We start from the raw sequence: 19,399 nt of genomic DNA, 5'->3' as shown, positions 1-19,399 counted from the left end.
TTTTTTTTTTTTAGATTAACATTCTTTTTGCCCTCGCAAACTGTGTAGTAGGCTAACGTTACAGTTTGAGTGAATGGTGAGCGCGATACGGCGAAATGGATGATAAAAAGCTTCTGAATGGAAAGTTTACTTTTAAAAGAAGCGAGCTTCACTGTTGTCTGAAAATGTCAACAGGCAGCTGGCCTAAAGCAAAGAAGTAGTAGGCTTACCTTTTATTGGTAACCTAACTGTTACGGTTCATTGTTTCTGAAATAAGAGGCCTGACTGCTATGTTCCCAGCAAACTTGAAAAAAAGAAAATATTAAGCCATGGTTTAACTGCACTATAGGCTGAGTCCTTGTTTACCTGAAATGTGCACTTTATAATTTTATTTTGTACCGCCCTGTTTGGCAATGTTGGTTTTCAATAAAATAAAACATTTGCATAAAGCAAGCCAATCCACTTTCCCATGTTGATAAGGGCATTAAAATAAAAATAAAATGATGGAAAATATAAATAAACGAAGGGACATTTAGAATAGATAAAAATGTGTGATTAATCGCGATTAATTTTGAGTTAACTATGACATAAATGCGATTAATCGCGATTAAATATTTTAATCATTTGACAGCACTACTAAAAACCTTAGCCATTCCACAGCATTTTCTACTCATGCACTCGTTCAAGTCATGCCTCTCCAATGTTCTGGTAAAGGCAAGGACTCCTCCTGCTTTTCCCACCATTCTCTCTGTACGCCTCACATAACTGCTGCCTGTGTCTGACCTACTGTGTCGCTCAAAAGTATGACAAGTTGATTTCACCCAAGGACAAAGAGCCAAGGGAGCGGCTAAAGAAGAGAGAGATGTGTTTGCGGTAAGCACAGTCTAGGACAGTCCCTCCTGTCTGTTTTTCAAAGCTGAATCTTTTTTTTTCTACTTCTTTTCTGAATATTTCATGACTTTTTGGTTTGGTTTTGTTTCCATCATAAACCCCATCTCTTAATTTGTGTGTTTGTGTCTGTGTGCCTGATGCACTGCTTTTGTGTTCTCTCCAGACTGTTTGCATTTACAATGAGCCGTAGCCGAGCCGAGCATCAGACATGTCTTCTCTGTCATACTGTAGCCAAAATAGTGTGTTCCCAAACGGTGACACAATGGCCATCCTGAAAGACCTGTGTAGAGAGTAGGGTCGCCTAGGCAACTGAAAACCTCCCATTTTCAACTGATCCTCCTCCATCCAGTATAAAGCACCATAAAACACCCTCCCTGTGTTTCTAGCGAGTGTCTTAGTCTGGGTCTAGAGTCTCCTGAGTCTGGGTGGTCTGTTAAAACTCTTGAAAGGAGTTGATGCCCTCCTTTCTGAAAGTGCTTCTCTTCCCTCGTACTGCATGTATAGAATGACATAGGTTGTACAGGATTCTTAAAACACCTCCACAAAATAAATACACTCACTGTCTCGTATTCTCTCTCTCTCACTCCCTCTCTCTCTTGTTCCCTCTCTCTCTCTCTCTCTCTCTCGTTCCCTCTCTCTCTCTCTCTGCCTGCCTCTCACGACTCCTCCATCTCTCCAGCTGGATGAGGACCGGCTGCACGGCCCCAGGCCTAATCAGCTGCGGCGGCTGGCCTCCTATGTCTTCTCCTCATCCACACTGGAGACAGAACAGTACCCTCACGCCGCCAACAGCTCCTTCATCCAGCGCAGTCGCTCGGCCGAGAGCAGCCCCGCCCACGCACAAGGCCGCTGGGGCTCCCGGCGCCACGCGCCCCTCCAGACCCCTGGAAGCCCCCGCGCCGCCCGCCACTCCATCGTCAACGTCTCACGCTCACAGATCCAGCAGATGCTGGCCAAACTCATGAACAAGAACGCCAGTTAAGGCACCATCTGCTCATGACCTCTACTCTCTTCATGTTTGTTCAGTCTCTCCCTGTGCTTGCACATATGCACACACACACACACACACACACACACATACGTAAATACAGTAAAACAGACTGAAATGTCGATCCCACCAAAACATTGAAAAGAGGAGGGGGAAAGAAATCTGTTGTAATGCAATAAGTGTATTTGTCTTTTGCAAGGCTCATGCTAGGTTACTTAAGCTAGAGGGGGTGAATATGGAGTCCAGAGGTTTTTGCTTTGTTGGTTGGATGTTTGTGCTGGGTGTATGTTCACTCATGCACACTCGGGACACTAATATCTCCAACCTTTCCATCCCAAGTGCTCTGCCCCTTCAAACCGAGGGAGCACGTGCGCCTCCCTGTTTCAGTTCAGTGATTTATTTAAATCATTATTTATAAAATCAGGGCAGTATAAAATACCAGTTCAAGTAGTTTTATTTGTGTTCCTAAGTAGCTCGCATGCCAATGAACATGCAAGCTAAATGCCCTGAAGCTACTGCTAAAAACGAAAGGTCGTGTATCAAGTTATGCATACAGTGCACCTTCTTATTCATAGCTGCACACTGGTTACTTATTGTACGGACCTGTTCATTAGTCTAGTGTGAACTGCTGAGTCGCCATTTGGGTTCGAGGTACATGGAGAGTTCAAAACCACCATCGAAATCGACTAAATTGAACTGAATCCTCTGACTAATAGAATCTTGGAGGTAACCTTCGAAGCTACCTCTTTGTGTCAGTGACCATAGTAACTGTAACCATAGTAACTGTACGAAATATGAACTTCTCACACGGTGGACTGGGCCAGGAATGGCAATGTGACCGCACACTTTGCAAATACAATTGTAAAACAATGATTGGTTTACTGCAAATTAGGAGAGGAAATCCAAATCTTTTCTTCTTACTTAAGCTACTGTTACCTGAGCCAACAGTTTGAAAAAGTATATCCGTGTATGGAATGTGGCAGTCAACAGATTTAAGTTGGAGTTTGTTACTTGTTGTGCTGCATTTTATACACATGGGCATGTCTTCCAAATATGGACTTACAACATGGTCTGAAAATGCCTCTATACATTTAAAAGTTACTTAATGGGCGACCGCACTCCGAGGACCGTATTTATATCTGCATTCAGCGGAAGTTCCTGATGTCAAATGAAAGGTTGAACTGAGCAGCTCCTCGAGAGAGGGCACACTTCAGAGAACACTTCAGAATTTGGTCATATATAGTCATATTTCCACGAGAGCAGATCCAGATGGGCTTCGTAATCTCTTGATATGCTTCTGTGTTTCTGAGTCACAGTGTTGGCTTTTTGTCCTGTATCCTGTTAATCCGATGGCTACAGGCTGTAGTCGATGCACTTTTGTGTTCCCATTTCTTCCTGCATCGTTTACATGTTGTACCGATGGAAAGTATTTGACCTAGACTAGGGCTGCAGAGTGTTAAACTAAACAAAAACAGTTGAACTGTTGTTTCTGTGTGTGACCATGACGAGATCACATGTCTTGTAGCAGAGGGTGATTGAACGTGGCGTGTTTAGCCAACGGATATCAAAAGATGTTGACTCCATGTGGTGTCCTCCGTTGTCGTTTTGAGTACTGTACCTCACTGTTGCACTTTACCCAAAAGGAGTGAGGAGAGGAGAAGAGAAGAGAAGAGAGGAGAGGAGACGAGCTGTAGTCGTAGTCGTAGCCATGGCCGACAGTGACAGTGATGCAACAGATAGCAAAGGCAATAATGAAAACTCATCTGTTACCACTGGTCAGGGGGAAAGACCACTGGTCAGGGGGAAAGACCAGTTTGAGTGCTTCTTCAGCCGTAGGCGGAGTCAGGATTGTTTCTGTTTTTTTGCAATTTCCAAACAAAGGCTCCAACATATGAGCTGCCATTGGGGCATAGTGAGCAGGATATATGTGTGTAGGTGTGATGAGGGCAAGAGGCAGAGGAAGCACCTACATGGCGAAGGCCTCCCAGCCCGCGGCTGTGGCACAGCAGCGCTTGGAAGTATGTTGGTGTCATTAGGTTTCCAGTCATCAAGATCCTGTAAGTTGATAATGGTGTTAGTTGTGCTTCATGCCACTGATTTCTGACACAGGGGAAGCACAATGTGAGTCCGGTAAAACTGGAGACTTCTATTGGTCCCCTGCGTCAAGGGCTACAGTGGGAAAGACAAGCACCACTCATTTCATTTAGTTTTGCCTTTCACATTCGCTCAACCTAGTAGCTTCCTGTTTGCACACATTTAACACAAAAAAAAGGGATTTTCATGATTTATTAAAAGCAAGTATGGCGTTGTTTAAATCTAAGAAAAAGATTTCTGCATGGCAATAGTGAATGAGATGTCACGAAGATGGTCTCACTTGTTCACTGATACCAAAGTGTCCTTTTATGCACTAGAGGGATTCGACACATTAGATATTGCTGAGTAGGCAATGTAAGACAATGCATTTAAATACAAGCTAATAAAATACAGTCACTTCATGTCTGTGCATAGCAGGTATTGCATTTCACATAGCCTTGGCTGATGCTTTCTTTCAGTTGCATAGCCTTTTCTTTTGGATTGTATACAGGCTCTTGAGTGTGTCCGGTAGGATAGAAGAGTGTTTGCAATAATGACTGTTTTCTCATACCATGTCACTGTAGTGGAATCTGCTTGAAGCTCCTGTTTTGATTACCCATAAGTCATTGCCTTGGTTCTTACTAAGTGAATGTACTTTGGAATGCGCAAGGTCAAGCTGCTATATCTTTGCACTTCGTTTGCACATCTGTGTAACACTCTCAATAACTGGTCACTGTAAAAAGGATAAGAGGCAATGTGAGTACACTTGTTGACCACTTCTTCCCTCTTTGAGGCATTTGTAAATAATGTTGTTTCCCATTTCAGCAAAAAAAAAAATATATAAATGCAAAGAAAAGAAATTAAGTTCTCTTACATGATCTTTTTGCATGTTATATTCAGCAAGAACATGGTAAGCTCTGAAGACAGTCAAGATGTGTATGGATATTTTATGTGTGTATGAATGTTTTGAGGGATGTCCAGAAATGTCGTCTTTTGGATTCCTTAAAAAAAAAAAACATGTTTCTTTTTCTAACCATTACAGTTTGTTGCACTAGTTCATTTCATTTCAAGTTTTGAAAGTCAATTAAACAGATATGTATCCAATGTACCCTCTTTTTTTTTGTTTTTGTTTTTTTACATTTTTGCCTAAACTCAAGTTGAATCTATCATTGCTGAACCTCTATTATCCTGTCTCATTCAGTATTTGAAAAGATTGTTGTGTGACAAATGTATCCAACAGGAATGCATATGATCAGAAATGCTCCTTGAAATGAAGGGAGGAAACAGAAGGCGAATAGGCTGAAAGGGACGAAATATTGACAAACGTGTTCCACGTTTCTAGGGTTGATTTACAGAATCTAAACAACAGATTGATTGATTGATTGATTGATTGATTGATTGATTGATAGAAGTACAAGTGAGGGATGTCTGGTGAATCTTCCTTTGGCTATTCATATTTTCACTGTGCATGATGAAGGTCATTCTATACTTGTGAATTGGGTCACCGACCAAAGATAACATATCTTTACTGCTGTAGTTAAGCCATGGAAAAGTGATTGTTTTATTCATATCTCCTTGTCATCATTGTATCTATTACCAAAATGTATAAGCAGACCCCCAGTCATAAATCTGTCAGCCCAGGCACTCAAAGTGATGGTTTTTGAATGAACTATCCTAACAATACTGTTGGCTTTTAAATGAACTTCTTTTGACACCAGAACATCTGTTGGCAGATGAATGATTAGCTCTCTGTGATCTGTGCGTTTTCAATGTATGATATAAATGTACTATAAGCATTAAAGCAAATCTCTTTTCTATCACACATCACTGTACAGGATGCTTGTAATATTTACAGGTAATGCATGTATTTTAAAGATTTTTGATAAATACGGTCTGTAAATACATAGATATAACAAAATAAAGTCTAGTTATTTATCAATGAGGCATGCCATTACGTTGGTTGAGTCCATATGGACAGAGTAGATCATCTGATGGGGTACCATTTCGCTTGCGTGCTTTCAAAAAGGGTGCCTTTTCTATTCATGGATGTATTGTAGACAATCTTAAAAAGCTTGTATACAACCAAACAACAATAAAATCATTTGGTATGGGGAATAAATAGTTTGTATGGCTGTCATTCTTTTATAATATTGATGAGGTGAATTAGACAGCTCTTTTAGTGTGCTATTGGTTGCCGTTTCTCATGTGTTCTATCTGTCTTTGGACACGCTGCTATCTGTCTTTCACGTCATGCAACTCAAATATGTTTTGTCACTTTGAATTAGCAAAACATCTTGCTACATATGGTCTAGTTCGATAGGACTGAGTTATTCAGCATTCCCGTGATACTGACTGCATTGTGAAACATAGACACTGTAGTAAACTTGTTCATCTGTCTTGTCTTTTTTGGCTTGAGAACACATTATTAACTTGACAAAGATTAAGCATATGTAAGATCATTTTTGTTTCCCTGTAGGTTTCATCATCGAAAGCGACGCAGTCACATGACCCCCCTCTGCTGTCTCCGACGGACTACCGCACCCAGGCTCAGTCTTCAGAGAAAGAGCTCTTCTACATCCGGCCCCAGCTGCAGGCCAAGAGGGCCGACTTCCTCACCGTCATGCTGACTGGCTCTCTGCACCACCGCCGCACGTATGCTGCCACTCCTCCAGACACCCAGTACAGCGGGCCCCAAGAGGACGACGTCACCAAGAGTGAGTCCGACAGCAGAGGCAGTGACAGGAGCACTGAGCAGAGCCAAGATGGCGCCCCCTTCACCCTGATGGCTGATGACCCCCAGCTGGACCCCAGGGACTCATCATCGGTGGCTGAGGGTTTTGTTGACCCTGACCCTGACCTAGAAGACATCTCTAAAACTCTCGTCCTTTTCTCTCCTGGAGACTTAAGGATGGACACAATGATGGAGGCAGATCATGGGATGTTTGAGATGGTTCCTCTGATGACGGAGAGTGCTCACACAGCAGCAGAGAGAGGTCACACGGGTGTGTTAGAGATCGGAGCGTCACACTGCACCACCACCTTGAACACCTCCAAACATGTGGTCAGTACGTCCAGTGGTCCACACTCTCTCACATCCATCGTTCATGCTTCAGATACATCGCCAACTGTCACCAAAGTGGAGCGCACTTTTGTCCATATTGCAGAAACCACCCACATGAACGTCATGTCCTCTAGTCCTCCCCAGGCAAAGGAGAGGGAGCAGGAGGAGAGTAAGAGTGGGAGGGAACATGAGTATGACCTTTCTGCTGAAGGTCAAATGGCTCCAGAGAATCCTCCCCCTCTCACAGCAGCCAGTGACTCTTTGAAAAACCAGACTGTTCTTCAACCAGATGATCCTCCACTTCTAATCTCAGTTCATTTGGAAGGATCGGGATCTCTGGAGATGGTGGACTTGCAGAATCTCAAAGAAGATGCGCTCAATGAACAGCTGGTGCACAGGGTAGTATCAACATGTCCCGCTAGGAGCACGAGTCGGATCCCCATCTTGATCTCACAGAGCAACGCTGAGGGCCCAGCCTCATCCAGAGAAGTGCCACTCAGAAAGGGGAAGCAAACGGACCAGGACAAGCCCAGCCAAGCTCACCTTAATGTGCAGAAGAGGAAGGACCCGTGTAGGAGGCTGGCCTCCAGGACTAAATCCTCCTCCTGTGTGGTGTCTTCTGTGGATGAGCCCAGGGGGGCGTCTCTGACCCCGTCCACCACCAGGGGCTCAGAGGAACATCCACACCCCTTAGAGGAGAAGGGACAGAGGGCAGGGCGGAGTAGGATCCCTCAGCCAGCAACTCTTCTTAAAAAAGATGTGCTTCCGAAGGTGGCCACTAGTCCTTTGCCTGTGACTCTGGCAAACTCCAGGAGAGCACCAGCAAGCAGCCAGTGGGTTAACTGACCTTTGAACTTTTAGAACACTGTTAGGAACATTACACTACTGAAAAAACGATAGAAACCATCACACATTCATCAGCTAATAATCTCCATTGCATATGCTAGTGTGGTTTTGGACATTCCATTAAGATGTAATGGTTTGTATAGGCAGCCATTACATACTTCCATTGAAAATGTTCATTTAGTCTAGGTATGAAATTATCTAACTTCACAGCACACATTACAAAGAGAGACCATCTGTTATAGTGTCCATTAAAACAGACACAATACCACTGTAACCAGTAACACCACTACAATTCCCATGATGGCTTCTATTGCTTTTTTTTAGCAGAGTATATTTTGTTTAAAAAAAAGTTTAAATATCTTAAATAACTATATTCTTTCTTAATTTGTTTGTTAAATTAAAAACATTGACATGTTAGCAGAAGGATCCTACAATAATGCTTCAGCTAGCATAAACAAGGCCCACAGTAAAACAAATGAAAACTTCAGGTTTTCTTCAGGTATTTTTTTAGAAATTAATTTTACATTTACATTTAGTCATTTAGCAGACGCTTTTATCCAAAGCGACTTACATATGTGCGACTTACAATGTATACACATTTTACATTTACACTGATGGCACACTGCACATCAGGAGCAATTAGGGGTTCAGTGCCTTGCTCAAGGACACTTCGGCAGGGAATCGAACTAGCAACCTTCTGATTACTAAACAACTTCTTTACCTCCTGTACCACTGCTGCCCAATTTGTATGACATTGTCAATTTGTGTTGGATGGTACAAGGTATATATATATATTAGGCATATATTAAAAGCATTGACATGTAAGCAGAAGGCTCCTTAAAGTAAATCAATAATGCTTTAGCTAGCATAAACAGCATAGTACAAGGTCATGCAAAGGCGAGGGAAAGCACATGTGTCGTTTCCAGTAGCAGCTCAGGCTAGTCTCTTTCTAGTTCTGTGTGCTGGGTACAAAATCACCAAATGCATCAGCTTTTCAGCTTTTCTCTGTGCCAACTGCACTGTTGTTGGTGTTTTTAAGGCAGGTTTGCTGTTAGCTAGCTAAACGTTCTCATGCCTTTAAAGCATTGCACATTATTAATGGTTAAATCATACTGAAGTTAATCCTTCTCATAGCAATACATAATAAACAAGTAGAACATGACCATGTAAGTAGTCAAAAAGGTCTGAATGAGGCATTACTGATTTTCACTATGCAGGTACTCAGAGTTTTCATCTATTAAAGGTGTTCCCTTGATAGCAAATGTATTAATTACGTATGAACAAAGCTTACCAATGCATACTAAAGATTCACAGTATCATAGTAGCCTATCAGTAAGCTTTGTTTACACCGATATATGTGTTGTTAATAAGGACACATTAACAGACAGTGACCGATTCAAAAGACAGGAAAATGGAATAACATGCCTTTTAAAGACAAACAGTACTGGGAATTTCTACAAACGTCATATCAGTGGGATAGGATTGTAGAAGTACAGATTCTTACAGGTCTTGCTCCCAGATCACTGACATATTCTTTCACAAATACTGTTTTGATCAATCAGAGCAATACACATGGATGTCAATGTTAATATGACCCGTGTAGGTGGGAAAATGAGTGAAAATTCTGACCAATTTGTTTCTCATTTCAGCCCTCCAGTGAAAAAATTGTCAACCCCCTGCCCCCCTGACCAGGTGAAGATCAAATCCGCCCAAACCCCCTCCACTCCTCACCCCTCCAGACCTGGTGGGAGCGTCCACACGCGTCTCCACGGTAACCTGACCCGCTCAAACACCTCCGTCAGCACTGGCACCACCCCCAGGACAGTGAGTCCCTCACCATATAGGCCACGCCCTCATCCTCCAGCCGCAGAGGTGCAGAGACATCGACCCCCACATGGAGCCAGCACAACCGCGCCCCTCCGGCAGAGAACTGCTCCTGCCAGTCGGTCTAAGGACCAGGCCACAGCACAACCATCAGCGCCTATGCCTTCTGGGAAACCACCCAAAGCCACAGCTGCTGCGAGAGGCAGAAAAGCAGACGGTGCAATATCTGATAGATGATACACACGTGGGGTCTCATCTGATGGACTGAGGGGGTGTGTTATATAAGTTAATAAACAGATGTTGCCTGAAATATAAAGATGAAAGAACAGGCATACCCCATTGGACAAAACAATCACTTAGTTTTGTTTCATGACGTGTTGCTATGTTACCAAACAGTATTTTCTAGTTTTATTTTCCTTAACAAGAGCTTCCAGAATTCTATTGCCACAGGTTATGTGTTATATTCTGCCAATATGGTGCTATCTGTAAACGTACCCCTTCTAATATTCCTGATTATCCCTAGATTATCATTCATGATCAGATTCAGATCGCTTTTTTTTATTTCCTCAATTTCTTCAAGTCTAAACATGGTCATAAAATATTTGGCAAATTCTGTGTTATAATGCCAAACTTGCACCTTTGAAACACTAACCTTTTTTTTACCAAAAGATGGAGAAAGCCCTATCAAACCCTCAAGGCCTTCTCCAATTTATACAATCACTCTTCTTATGGTGGATAGGTCCACAAGACACATTCAGTGAGCACAAATATATGTATATATGTTCAGTATTATTTTACACATCCACATCACACACAATAATCCCTTTTTGGAAATCACTATTTGACATGCCTGCCTTCCTCGTGTTCCTGATTCAGTGGTGATGAAGTGATGTGTATGGGTCATGGTTCACTTGAGTACTGTATAAAGGCCATTGCAATCATTCTGTGAAGAGATATTTGTATTTTTACATGTGATGTAAATGATGACTGTTTAGGATCTTTAGAGGGCATTAGAAGGTGGGTTGGGTCCTTGATGTCTTTGCACAGGTTATGTTATCCTTATAAGGTTATTTTATCCTTATAAGGTTATTTTATCCTTCTCAGATTATAGCAGATTACTTTTCCATTCTTTGGTCTTCCTGCCTGAACAAAACAAATATCAAATATCAAATATCCAAGGTATTCTCAACTCAATTATACATCAACGCCTTTCAATACTTCAGTTATGCAGGACTCTGATTGGTCTAAATTTGATCTATTGAAAAATGTGATTGTTTTCTAAATGCACCAAGCCATGCTTAAGCAGCCGTGTTCCTACATGTCAATTACACTGAACTTTATGTTGTTTGGGAAGAACAAACTTTTCTTGGGTATCATTTATGCAAATATTGGTCATTATATTATCATATAAATATTGGATATTATTGAATTTTGGGAGGTGATTTAGGAGGTGTGCTTTCATCCATACTTCTGTATGTGATCTGTGTATCTGTGTCTGACATGACATTCTACCACATTCACATAAAAGGGGAAAAAAAACTGCACGTGAAGCTTGTTGAAGTCAGGTGGTCCCAATTTCATGGTGTCAATTTTCACAGACTGATATGAGATATCTTCAAAGGAGGTATTGTTAGGAATATGTGAGAGTTTTGTTTTTATTAACTATAGTGGAGGGCTGAATATGAAGAACACCACTAATCTACAATCTGTAATTAACAATGACATCTGATATGCCTAATCTCCAGTTTAACTTTACTCTTATGTCAAAGAATATCACTCCGATGTTGAAATGAATCAATCCGTGTCATACCTAAATAAGGGTTTTACCCCAGTGGTTTTATGTAAAGGCTGTATTCATTGATGGTGCATTTGGAAGCAACATGCCAGCAGTGAAGTCATTTGATGCAGTCAGTTCCAGGGATATATAGTGTCAACTTTATTCCTTTTCATCATTGACTCTCCAAGGGAAACTTGCCTCATTGTGTACAACAGTAGATTCATATATCCAATTCAGTGGCAATATTACACAACATAATCACATCACATAAAAACATATATAGGATGTAACATCTTCGCACTTTGCCAATGAGATTGTAAACTGCTCTATCAATGACACATACTGACATCACTCCTTTGATGACTGTATCTCGCCTCAAGACAAATATAGTACACACATCGTATTCGTCATGTTGGGTGACCAGGCATGTATATATCGTATATTTCAGGATTTCTCTTGTAGGTGTCCTGCTTATCTCAAAAAGACGCTTGTTCATAGTACAGAAGTGTCATACTTGTGTTGGCCAAGTTACGTGTGTACCCAACCAATCACATTTCTTCATTCCAACAGCATGTTATTTTGGTGTCAGTTTACTACAATTCTATGCATGCTTTAGCTTTTCCATTAAAACAATGACACAAATAATATAGAGTTCTGTTTAAACCACACCAACATTAAAAACAACACAAATAATATAGAGTTCTGTTTAAACCACACCAACATTAAAAACAACACAAATAATATAGAGTTCTGTTTAAACCACACCAACATTAAAAACAACACAAATAATATAGAGTTCTGTTTAAACCACACCAACATTAAAGAGAACACAAATAATATAGAGTTCTGTTTAAACCACACCAACATTAAAAACAACACAAATAATATAGAGTTCTGTTTAAACCACACCAACATTAAAAACAACACAAATAATATAGAGTTCTGTTTAAACCACACCAACATTAAAGAGAACACAAATAATATAGAGTTCTGTTTAAACCTCACCAACATTAAAAAACAACACAAATACTATAAAGCATTCTGTTTAAACCACACCAACATGGTTTACTCAATGTGGGACAATTTTTCATGAACTCACAGAGGTCACTGCAAGGTTGCCTAAGATGATTTTGAAATCAAAGCTGGAACGTAAGAGTAGCTCCATATGTGATCTCAAGTAGAATACGATTCATGCAGATGAGAGACTTGCTGGATATAATCTTTTGCGAACCTCCATCTGCATTGCAACACTGATCATCATGAAACTAAGCGAAGTTGAATATTTCTATTACATCTGTATGACGACTTGTTGCAGATTCACTCAGAATAGAAAAATGACTCTTGCTTATACATCAGTTGTCACACTTTGCACACATATTTTAAATTCACTGTAGGTGTGAATTTGAATCGGAGCCACACTTATTCTCTTTCCTTTATCTCCATATCCTTATCATTCCAATAAATATAGATATTTCCACCTGGTAGATTTTTATGTTGTCTTGTTAGCATTCTGAGGCGCATGCACATAGAGAGGCGCATGCACATAGAGTTGGCCAGTGTCTCACATGAAGCAAATAGTTGTGATTAACATGTGATACAAGAAACGTCTCTAAAAAAAGTGATACATTTCAGTATCGTACATTTGTGAGAATCATGTGGTGGTATCTAGGCAAATTGAAGTTGTTCCAAAGCACTCCAGGGGACTCCTTTTAGACAAGTTTCACTCTTTTCCTCCATATAAACTTTATTTATTAATGATTACTTCCAAAAGCGTGACTGTCCTGTCGCACTGTCTCTCATACAGTATTGCTGCACACATTCTAGTTAATCATTTTTTTTTGAGAAATTGAGGACAATACATGGAAACATTTTCCTACTAAAACTGCACAGTACTGAAAATGTGTAGAGTACTGTGATGTAGCTCCTGTGGTCAGGTGAACAGTTGTGACTAACTGACTAACTTTCAAACAAAGAGCTATGTGTGTGTGTGTGTGTGTGTGTGCCCCCACTCTCTGCAACCCAGTGATCCAAGCATGAGGAATGGAATGAGATGGCAGTGAGAAAGTCAGAACTTCAACAGTCAGACCAATCTCCCCCAACAGAAGATCTCTGGCAGACTGAGCTGAAAAATACTAAACACAATTTTTCTCTTCTTTTCCTGATTCTTGTGGACTAATAGGAAGAAAGAGGGGAAAACAACACAATCTCTGAAGCCACTACCACAGACATTTTCATCAAATTCGTTTTCCTTTCACAGTCCACAGAATGAGGTTTGAAGAGGTCCTGGAGGAGGTTGGCAGCTTCTCCAAGTACCAGTTCCTTGTCCTGCACTTGCTGTGTTTGCCGCGTGTCATCCTGCCGTTACACTTCCTCTTACACAGCTTCATCTCTGGCGTGCCACCGCACCGTTGTGCCCTGCCACACCTCGGCGATGAGCTCCATCATGGGCAGATGGCTCTGGCTGGCCAGGATGCCCTGACCCTGAATCTGCCACTGGACCCTGGTGGATCTTTGAGCTCCTGCCAAGTATATGGTGATCCTGAACTTGCATTCTACAACAGATCAAATGTGACAGTGCGATCGGCTTGCCCAAATGGATGGGTCTACAACCGAACAGAGTTCTCCTCCACCACCGCTACCCAGGTAGGGCCCGAGTGTTCAGTGTGTTTTGCATTTCACTGTTTTTAGTTTACTCAATTACTTCATTTTAAGTGACGTACGATAACCAACAAACAGTATGTTATGGGTCTCTTAGACTTGTTGTAGCTTGATTGTTGTATGTAATTTGCAGGTCGCTTTTAAAAAGCGTCTGTCAACTGAATATGTTGTAATAATAAACATAATGACTGTTTTACATAACTGTTTCTTGGATCATAGAATATTTTCACTCAAAGTGTTCAATAAGCCTGGACTTTTAATTGATTCATTCTGAAACAGTAACTGAATCTTGCACAATCAACTTTCAGTAAAGTGTGAAACATTCTTTACAGATGAGAAGGCAGACGTTCTTTTTTCTCCCATTATGAATTGAAATCTGCAATTGAATGAAGAAATGGATGTTGCAGATGTTTGTACACAATCTTTATTTGAACTCATTTGTCAACAGTGGGATTTGGTCTGTGACAACAAGAAATATAACCAAGCATTAGCAACCTTCTTCTTCATCGGAGTTACCCTTGGTGCAGTGATCTTCGGCTACTTGTCAGATAAGTATGTTTTCACACAGTTCAAATTTGATTTAGTGTAGATAATAGGAATTCTCCCAAACAAATATGTGTTATTTTAGGCGTGGTCATATTTAATTAGTGTTCATTAATCTTTGCTCTCAGGTTTGGACGGAGGCCGCTGATCCTGGTGTCGTTTGTAGCCAGCGCCGTGTTTGGCGTGGCGTCTGCTTTCTCCGTCTCGTACGCCATGTTTGCTGTGATGCGAACCCTCTGTGGAGTCTCTCTGACTGGAATGTCAATCACCACTCTGGCCCTCAGTAATACCCCTCTGGCCCTCAGTAATACCCCTCTGGCCCTCAGTAATACCCCCCTGTCTCTCTGGCCCTCAGTAATACCCCTCTGGCCCTCAGTAATACCCCTCTGGCCCTCAGTAATACCCCCCTGTCTCTCTGGCCCCCAGTAATACCCCTCTGTCCCTCAGTAATACCCCTCTGGCCCTCAGTAATACCCCTCTGTCTCTCTGTCCCTCAGTAATACCCCTCTGGCCCTCAGTAATACCCCTCAGTAATACCCCTCTGGCCCTCAGTAATACCCCTCTGTGTGTCTCTCTGGCCCTCAGTAATACCCCTCTGGCCCTCAGTAATACTCCTCTGGCCCTCAGTAATACCCCTCTGGCCCTCAGTAATACCCCTCAGTAATACCCCTCTGGCCCTCAGTAATACCCCTCTGTGTGTCTCTCTGGCCCTCAGTAATACCCCTCTGTCTCTCTGGCCCTCAGTAATACCCCTCTGGCCCTCAGTAATACCCCTCTGGCCCTCAGTAATACCCCTCTGTCTCTCTGTCCCTCAGTAATACCCCCCTGACTTCTCCGACCACCACATCACTCACTCATTTAGTGTTTCAGAGTTTATGCTGTAATACCATACAGTGAGACCAGGGTTATGATGGACACACAGTGAAAGGTGCTGCAAACCTGCTTGGGGATGCATACAACATATTTTTCCATCTTCTCACATGGTATTCATTAGATTTGGGAAATGTTAGTCTCACCGTGCTTTCCATGTAGCCTGCATGCTAACAGAACGCTGTCTAATCAGCTGTTGGTCCTCACACAGGTATCGAGTGGATAGATACAGAACACCGCACGTTCACGGGCACTATCATCAGCCTTGCCTGGAGTGTGGGGAACATGCTGCTCGCCCTGCTGGCTTACTGCATCCGAGACTGGAGGCATCTCATGCTGGTGGTGACGTCACCCTGCCTGGCGGCCATCTTGTCTTGGTGGTGAGATTCTCTTGCTGGTCAGGGGTGGCAGAGGGATACTCAGAGATAATGAACTGAGAATGACTAGAGTGTACTGGCGGGATTTCTGACATGGGCAGCCGTACGTACTCTGAACTGCAGGTGGATCCCAGAGTCCGCCCGATGGCTTCTTGCTAATGGCAAGGTAGAAGAGGCCAAGACTTATCTGGAGCAGTGTGCCAAGATGAACGGCAAGCACTCAGCCAAACTGGCATCAGAGGTCAGAAGAAGAGATACAAATAATAAAAAAAAAGCATTTTCTGGTTACATAATTCTAACTGTCATGTCATTTTACCGTAAATGTTTTTAAAAAGTGCTGCTGTGTCAATGTCTCCCCCTGTCTCCTGTAGACTCTCTCTAAGGTCACTGTTACTGAGGCTGCCAATAAGGACTACACTTACTTGGATCTTTGGAAGACACAGAAGATAAGAAAAATAACCATTTGTTCTGGATTGTTCTGGTATACATTTTCCAACTCAATATCATTAAGTGGTCAATGACTAAATGTAACCTCCATTATATTTATACTTTAAAAGAACTAATATTCTTAAGGCACCAGCTTGTATCCATGTTTCTGTCATCTCCTCTCCATTAACCATCCGTTCCTCCTCCCCCTCCTGCATCTCAGGTTTGCTGTGGCCTTCACCTACTACGGCATCAGCCTGAACATCACAGGGTTTGGTCTGAATATGTACCTCACCCATTTTGTGTATGCTGCCATTGAGGTGCCAGCTAAAGTGGGCACATATTTTGCTCTGGATCGCGTTGGCAGGAGGAATGCCCAGGCGTACTCCCTCATTATAGCGGGGGCACTAATAGGAGTCAATGCAGTCATACCAACAGGTATCATTTCAAGATCTTCCAAATCATGAAGCCAGCATCATTCTACAGTGGGGAAAATAAGTATTTGAACCCCTGCCGATTTCCTAAGTTTGGCCACTAAATTCTTTAAATACTTATTTTCTGCATCAAATGCAAATTAAGTCATAAATGTTATAAAATGCAGTTTTCTGGATTTTTTTGTTGATATTCTGTTTCTCACTGTTAAAATACACCTACTATTACAATTATAGATCACACATTTCTTTGCAAGTGGCCAAACTTGCGAAATCGGCAGGGGTTCAAATACTTATTTTCCCCACTGTATATACATTTCATTTAATTTCATATGTATACTGTGTGTTCACACTCAAGCAGTGTATTCATGATCATGTTTAAGGGTTATAACCATATTACATATTACATTTATAACCTAACACAAATGACCTTGTAAACTATATCATCATCCTATTTGTGTTTCGTTTCCTGTTTTAGAGTACACAGTTGTGCGTCTATGCATAGCGGTCGCTGGTAAAGGCTTCTCAGAAGCTGCCTTCACAACAGCCTTCCTTTACACTGCTGAACTCTACCCTACTCTTATCAGGTGAGTGGATAGCAAGCAGGTGACTACAACTCACTATCAGGGCCATTTCTAGGGCCTCTCCCCACCATCTAGAAAGGGTATCCAAGCACACCTTTTATTTTCAAAAGGACATAATAAAGTGCATACTATAAGATGAGTGCATACTATACTTGATCTTGTGACTGGCATGTTTGTGCATGTATACGTCATGAGCAGCGCAAGAGGTGGATAGACCTGCTGGAAATACATAATAATATATTCATTACAATTACAAATGTGTGTGTGTGTGGACACTTTATGCAGAAAATAATGGAAGAAAAGTCTTCACCTGGTCAGCTTCATGCAGGTTCTCTTCCATTGCTCCACAGGCAGTGTGGTCTGGGCTACACGTCCTTCATCGGGCGCATTGGGGGTTCCCTGGCCCCTATGGTGATGCTGCTGGAGGACTTCTGGGTGTTTGCACCAGCACTGGTGTTTGCTCTCACGGCTGTCCTCGGTGGGAGTGTGGTGTTCCTGCTGCCCGAGACTATGAACGAGCGTTTACCTGAAAACATACTGGACGTGGAGGAAGGAAGGTAACATTTGACAGGGGAGATCTTCATCACTTTAGATTTATTCGCTGTATTTTGCTTCATGGATTGAATACTCTAGTTAGCAGGTGGTGTGAATGGTATCAAAGTCTGGTAACACCACTAAATTGCACAATTGTAAGCAGCCGATTATATAAATATATTATATTATATAATCCCTTTCATGATATGTCTTGTCAACTGCACTGGACGATCATATAATGTATCAGAACTACAGATGAAAAATAAATGTCAATCTTCTGCTGCTGATATACAGTAATTAACTCTCTATGTATCATTGTCTTTCTATCTCTCTATCACTCTATCTCTCTATCACTCTATCAATCTATTTCTCTATCACTCTATTTCTCTATCTCTCTATCACTCTGTCTCTCTATCACTCTATCACTCTATCAATCTATTTCTCTATCACTCTATCTCTCTATCACTCTATCTCTCTCTCTCCCTCTATCACTCTATCTCTCTATCACTCCCTCTATCACTCTATCTCTCTATCCCTCTATCTCTCTATCTCTCTATCACTCTATCACTCTCTCTATCACGCTATCTCTCTCTCCATCTCTCTCTCTCTCTATCACTCTATCTCTCTATCTCTCGATCACTCTATCACTCTATCTCTCTATCACTCTATCTCTCTCTCTCTATCACTCTATATCTCTATCACTCTATCTCTCTATCACTCTATCTCTCTATCTCTCTATCTCTCTATCACTCTATCACTCTATCACTCTATCTCAGACACAGATGTGCCTCAAGGAGCCAGGCTACAGAGGTGGAGCTGAGCGGCCCCTGCAGAATAGCAAGAGGAAAGATTCAGTAATGTAGCTTAGAAAAGCAAATAGCAAGAGGAAAGATTCAGTAATGTAGCTTAGAAAAGAAGAATTGCAAGAGGAAAGATTCAGTAATGTAGCTTAAAAAAGCTAATTCTGTCTAAAGAACCTTTTTCATATATTCCTGTTGCCTCTCATGGAGTTTTAACTCCCCGTACAAATGACGTATTATATGCTTTTTCAATGCTGTCTGTTGTATCATGTGCAACCATTAAAGACATCAGGCATGACTAAAATGCATTTATTTATTTGGCTGATACAAACCCCCTTTAACCCCCATTACCCATTAATATTAGGGAAGCAAACACGCTAGACACTTTCAAAAAGCAGCTTAAAACCTATCTTTTTACCAAAGCATTTTATTAATTTTCTGTGGGGTTGATACTAACTGTAACTTTCACTATTTTTACTATTTCAGAAGGGTTTTATTCCTTTTATACCTTTTATACCTTGTATCATGATTTTAGTAATTCAAGAAGCTTATCGGAACATCAGGTTCTGATACGATATATTGATCATTATTTAACTCCATGTATTGCTCTTGCTGCTTGCTTTTATTGATTTTTTGTAAAGCACTTTGAACTGCAACTCTTGTACGAAATGTGCTATATAAATAAAGTCTCAGCCTACTTACTTACTTACTTACTTTTCAAATACTTACAAAATGTG

General features: G+C 41.5%; 2 protein-coding genes across 2 annotated transcripts in view; both read left to right on the top strand.

Annotated features, from left to right (window-relative positions):
• Nucleotides 1–10,603, top strand: part of ttbk1a (tau tubulin kinase 1a) — a 33,278-nt gene extending 22,675 nt beyond the window's left edge. Inside the window, 2 exon segments of the mRNA XM_031563561.2 lie at nucleotides 6,408–7,825; nucleotides 9,488–10,603. Of these exon segments, the coding sequence (XP_031419421.1) occupies nucleotides 6,408–7,825; nucleotides 9,488–9,899 (1,830 nt within the window). The 3' untranslated portion in view covers nucleotides 9,900–10,603.
• A 3,101-nt stretch (nucleotides 10,604–13,704) lies between these two features.
• Nucleotides 13,705–18,778, top strand: slc22a7a (solute carrier family 22 member 7a). Its single transcript, XM_012835981.3, has 10 exons — nucleotides 13,705–14,082; nucleotides 14,546–14,649; nucleotides 14,769–14,923; nucleotides 15,722–15,890; nucleotides 16,011–16,128; nucleotides 16,259–16,368; nucleotides 16,537–16,751; nucleotides 17,223–17,331; nucleotides 17,679–17,885; nucleotides 18,639–18,778. The coding sequence occupies exons 1-10, from the start codon at nucleotides 13,705–13,707 to the stop codon at nucleotides 18,718–18,720; spliced, it is 1,647 nt and encodes a 548-aa protein (XP_012691435.2). The 3' UTR covers nucleotides 18,721–18,778.
• Nucleotides 18,779–19,399: the final 621 nt, after the last annotated feature.

The sequence above is a fragment of the Clupea harengus genome, chromosome 26 (genome assembly GCF_900700415.2).
Source record: "Clupea harengus chromosome 26, Ch_v2.0.2, whole genome shotgun sequence".
NCBI classification, from domain to species: domain Eukaryota; kingdom Metazoa; phylum Chordata; class Actinopteri; order Clupeiformes; family Clupeidae; genus Clupea; species Clupea harengus.
Note: the sequence above shows the minus strand (reverse complement) of the source record. Positions and strands in the feature narration are given on the sequence as shown.